The sequence below is a fragment of the Cariama cristata genome, unplaced genomic scaffold (genome assembly GCF_000690535.1).
Source record: "Cariama cristata isolate BGI_N322 unplaced genomic scaffold, ASM69053v1 scaffold32034, whole genome shotgun sequence".
In the NCBI taxonomy this organism is placed as follows: Eukaryota; Metazoa; Chordata; class Aves; order Cariamiformes; family Cariamidae; genus Cariama; species Cariama cristata.
In genome coordinates, this window is record NW_009612857.1 from 4886 (window position 1) to 10185 (window position 5300).

Below are 5300 nucleotides of genomic sequence, written 5' to 3' on the forward strand. Positions count from 1 at the left end.
ACAAGCAAGAGAGCACCAAGAGGTCCTGTTTGCTCAGGGAGGTGCCAAGAAAGCCTGTCAGCCTGCTCCCTATGGGAACAACCCAAGTCATTTCCCTTCAGATAGTGCATAGCCCTCAAGCTGGCAGCTATCCAGTTTGGATCATGCCAAAGCAGCCTGATTCAGCCGTGGTTATCGCCCAAAACTCATGGGCATCTCACCTGGTCCTCACCTGCGTGTGCAAACAAAGTGATGAGCGCACCAACGTTCACCCAGAGGCAGGGGCAAAGCAAACATCCTTTTCCGCCTCCTAAAACCCCATACAAAGGCTCCTGTCCAAAACCATGCTCCTCCCTGGTGTCCTTTCAATACACAAACTGCTTTTTCTCCTGATTTATAGCTTTTGACCAGGCACGAGGAAGCTTGCAGGGTGATTCAGCTGGTCCCCTCCCTCTGGGGACCACGGAGGGGACAACTTGCTGCTGAATTATCCCTGGAAGGGATGGGCTACCCAGGCACCATGGGGACCATTTTTCCCCAGGTCTAATAATTCTAATAATTATTAGAAATAATTATTATTTCTAATACTTAATAGCTCTGGTATTATTCCTGATAAGGATTATTCTAGTCGTTATTTTACTACCACTCATTTCAACACCAGTCCTGCCAGTGGCTCCAGAGGACAAGTCTGTTCAGGAAACAGTTAAACAGCCATGTCTACACAAGCATTTTCCTCCTTTTTGCTAAAATCTTGGGAAGCACAAGGAAATACAAGGAAACACGGTTGGCCGTGCCAGTGCAGATGCCATGGTGTGGAGTCTGGTCCTGCAAGTGCAGGGATGCAGTTCAGGGCAACCAATGGGGATCTCCTCCACGATCACCCCTTTTCCTTTTTTTCTTCCACTTGGTTCAAGATTAAATTTCCCCTCCTCCAAAAAAGTCAACTTTTGCTCAGTAGAGAAGAGCCAGCCATGAGTCCCTCATGTCCTGGAAATCCCCAGTTGCCCTTGACATGAGTGGCTCCATGAGGATCATCACCATCTTGAAGGAGCTGGGGACAGGGACAAGTTTGGGCACCTGAAGAGTTGGTTTGCCTTGGGAAAGTGTCATCCCTGACGCTATCCCCCCGCGACCCTGCTGCAGAAGGGCCCCATGATCTTGAGGTGGGACATACGGTCTGGAGGTGGAACACATCTCTCTGGATCTTATGGAGCTGGTTGTTAACAAAAAAAAAATGGGAAAAAACTGCAGCTGGCTGCACAGCAAACCCAACAGCTCTCCTGTGGGCAAGGGACCCAATCCAGCACCTCATTAGCTCATTAGAGCCCACCAGATGGGTTCCCCAGGGAACTGGGTGCTCTCAGCTGTTGCCAGTTTATGGGAGGTGTGTGGAGCATCACCTGGGGTGGGAGCGGCTGTGGGAGACATGGGCTATAAAAGGTCCCTGGGCAGCAGTTGCTGTTTGTGCTGGACCCTGTTAGGCAGGATGAGGCCTGGAAGTAGCCTGGGGTTTGCTCTTTTCTGCTGGGTTTTTGGGGAGGTGGCTGCTTACAATGCTTGGGGCTTCCTTAGAGGGGAGGCAGAGCTATGGAGGTACAGAGGGGATCCTTTCTTAGGGCAGCCCCGTACCTTCTCCCAGCCCTCCCCGTGGGCATGGGTGGATGTCTCCCAGCTCCAGGCTGCAGCCCCGCTGCACCCCGTGGCCGTGCAGTGCCAGGAGGCACAGATGGTGGTCACGGTGCATAGGGACCTCTTCGGCACAGGGCGCCTGGTCAAGGCTGCGGACCTGACCCTGGGCTTGGCTGCCTGCCTGCCCGTGACCCAGAACGCTGCTGAGAGCACGGTGACCTTTGTGGCTGGGCTGCATGAGTGTGGCAGCACCCTCAGGGTAAGGCTATGGGGGGCTGGAGCCCTAGGGTGGGGGTCTGCCTCTTGGGATGCTGAGACTGGTTGTGGTGTAGTTGGGCTCAGGGAAATGCTCCAAAACTTTTCCTAGAGGCTGAGCACCTCAGTCTGCTTCTTGAGGGCAGCAGAAGCTGTGTGGTCTTGTTTGGGGTTGTACGAGCAGGGAAGGGCATGCAAGAGGCAGAGGAATTAGAGTTTTTCCTAATGAATACAGAGGTATCTAAATCTTCCAGGACTATTTAAGCTGTTGCTGCCACCTCCAGGATGGAGCCCAGATGATCTGGTGCTAGGAGCCACAGCAGCAAGCCAGCAGCGGATGCTTGCCTCGGGAGGCATCTGAGTGCTCCTTGAGTGTAGCGTGAACCTCCTGCACAGAAAAATTAAATTTGAAGTGATCTCTCTCCCTTGAGAGAGGCTTGGGGCCGTGAGGGTGAGCAGGTGCCCCCTCCATGCTCCAGCCAGCAGATATCTTTGTTAAATTTCCCTAAGCAGAAGTCACCTTCTGATATCCTGGGGGACAGACCTTCCTGTTTGCTCTTCTGGGGCATAGAAACCAGAAGAATAAGAATCAGTCTGAGCACCTCTGCATCCAGCTCTGCTGCTGACCAGATGCTGTCCTGGGACAGGCTGGAGCAGCCTCCCAGCCCCAAGCATCCCTGCAGCAGGATGAGTGCCACTCGCCTGCCTCCAGCACAAATGCCTGGTGACCTGAAGAAACATCTCAGCACTGAGTCTCCAGGCTTAAATGTGCTGGTCTGTGTGTGTGGCCAAAAGAAAAGGGCTCTTAATGACTGGATAATGTGTCTTGCCTTCCCCAGGTGACCCCTGATACTCTAATCTACAGCACAAGCTTAAATTACAACCCAATTCCTGCCGGCAACCCTGTCATCATCCGCACCAGCCCTGCCGTGGTTCCTGTTGAGTGCCACTACCCAAGGTGAGCCGATGCAGATGAGTACCAAACGAGCCCTTCTGCTGCCACAGAAACTTTAACTATGGGCATCTCTTCCCCAGGAGGGACAACGTGAGCAGCAATGGTGTCAAGCCCACATGGGTGCCCTTCCGCTCCACCCTGTCCTCTGAGGAGAAGCTGCCCTTCTCCCTGCGCCTCATGAATGGTAGGTTTTTGGGTAAGGGTCTCCTCTGGTGCAGGGCACCCTGGGCTGGCTTCTGAGGTGGCCATCCTTCCACTAGACTGTAGAGCTGGTGCTGGTATCACCCCAGTGCTCCTGGAGCAGCTGGGGTTTGGTATGGTTTTGGTGAGTACCCAGGGCCTTGTGCCTGTTGGGGCTTCCTTGGGTGGAAGCAGTGAAGCACAAGCTGGCTTCCCATTCATGAGTGCCTGGTGACATCTCTCCTTTCAGATGACTGGAGTGCCGAGAGAATCTCTACCATATTTCAACTGGGAGAGGTCCTCCACTTCCAAGCTGGTGTCAACACGGAGAACCACGCACCTCTGAGGCTCTTTGTGGACAGCTGTGTGGCCACCCCGACCCCAGACAGGAGCTCCTCTCCCCAGTATGCTTTCATTGACTTCAGTGGGTAAGAACTGTCTGTGCCCTTGTTTGCAGATGCCTTTCTGCAGGTTTTGGATATCTCTGACAGTGGGTTCATGCCAGTCCTCACTTTTGTGTCTAGGTGCCTGGTGGATGGGCAACTAGATGATGTCACCTCAACTTTTCTGTCCCCAAGACCCAGGCAAGATGTGCTTCAGTTTGCAGTAGATGCATTCAAGTTTGCAGGAGACTCCAGCAATCTGGTAAATCCTTCCTAAAGCAAGTGAACTCCCTTGTCTAGATGATGTTATAGCTTCACTCCATTAAAGTTCACATGGCTTTGTCTAGAATTACATTCCCAAGGCGACTGCCTCATAGCAACGTATGAATGAAGTCGCCCTGTATTACTGTTTCTGGATCATGACCCTCTGAGCCAAGGATCTTCCTTGGAGACCAGTTCTGATACTGGTTAGACAAGCCCTTTTGATGAGCCTCAGTAGCTGAATCCTTAAGTGCCTTGAGGGAAGCAGAGGGGCTTGAGCTGCCCTGGGTAGTTGGTGGTCCCACTGGAGACTAACTTCATGGTGTATGGGAAAGCCATAAAGGCAAATGACGCTGAACCCCTCTGCTCTTCCTGGCCTCCCCAGATCTACGTCACCTGCCACCTGAAGGTCTCCCTGGCTGACCAAGCTCCAGACCCTCTGAACAAGGCTTGCTCCTTCAACAAAGCCAGCAACCTGTGAGTAGTTGGAACAGCAGCTTGCCCAAGGGTGAAGAGCTTGGGCTTTTCATCTGGTGTGTCACCTTCCAGGAAGGTGGGGTTGGCCATTGAGGCGGGGGGGGTTTGGTCCCTTCTAAGAGGCCCCAAAGCACATGAGGGATTCCTACCATAGGGTGGGCTGGTGACCAGTCTCTCTTCTAGCTGGACTCCTGTGGAAGGCACCCGGGATGTCTGCTCCTGCTGTGAGATGAGGAGCTGTGGCTTGGCCAGGAACTCCAGGAGGCTCCATGCTCCATCCCGGTGGCAAGGAGGACGTGCCCGGAGAGAACTGCCCTCCCATTTTGGTACGTCTTGGTGTGCCTCATGGTCTTTGTCACCATCATGGTAACTTGCTCAGAGCTTGGTGTCTGGAGCTGCCTCAACTATCTGTTGGCTCCTCAGTGCCAATCCAAGACTTGGGAGAGCTGGATGTTCAAATGAGTCTGAGTGCTCAAAGGTCCTCCCTTCCAGATCCCTTGGTGAAAGAAGCAGATGTTGTTGTTGGACCTCTCTTCATCCACAGCTGGCAGGATCACCCGGTTAGGAGGATGCCTTCACAAGGTAGGGCAAACCCAGGCAAGGGAGATGGTTTGTGTGGCAGGTCCTGGCTCTGGCCATAACCACCTCCTTACTTCTCCTTCCTAGATGCAGGACACTTGTGGATGATATTGGGGCTGGCTGCAGTTGCTGGTTTGGCCATCCTGATCCTTGCTGTTCTAGGAGCTCTGACTGTCTGCCGGCAACCCAGCAACCCTGTTTAAGACACTAGTTTCACCTTGGTCTATCCAATAAAAAAAAAAATTAAAGGACTATGAGAGGCTTGGTGGGGGGAGTGGAGGAGTCTTCCTGGAGAGACAGATAAATCAAATCTTCATGCCGACTTTAACTAGGCTTCTTTGCCTCCCTAATCCCAATTGGAGTATCTCATTCTCCTGAAGCCCTGTCTGCAGCAGAGCTTTGTACAGCCGTACACCCCCATGAACTTCTCCCAGAGCACCTGGTTGGGAACTGATGCAAAAAAAAAAAAAAATCACCACCCAGATGCTCTCCTTTCTTGTCTGTAGGAGCATGGGGTTGTGTTTAGCCCCAAAACATTTTACTTTTCTGTGGAGCTACTTGGGTCTGCTCCATACTGGTAACCCACTACTCAATAAGTCAAT

The 5300-nt window shown here is 52.7% G+C and overlaps 1 protein-coding gene across 1 annotated transcript; it reads left to right on the plus strand.

Annotated features, from left to right (window-relative positions):
* Window positions 1–1528: 1528 nt before the first annotated feature.
* On the plus strand, window positions 1529–4701 carry LOC104156394 (zona pellucida sperm-binding protein 3-like; the record flags this gene model as incomplete). Its single annotated transcript, XM_009698801.1, has 8 exons — window positions 1529–1867; window positions 2703–2821; window positions 2899–3002; window positions 3249–3426; window positions 3523–3643; window positions 4028–4119; window positions 4303–4445; window positions 4612–4701. Coding segments are annotated over exons 1-8 (1009 nt in total), but the record flags the coding sequence as incomplete, so codon positions are not given.
* Between the last annotated feature and the right edge of the window lie 599 nt (window positions 4702–5300).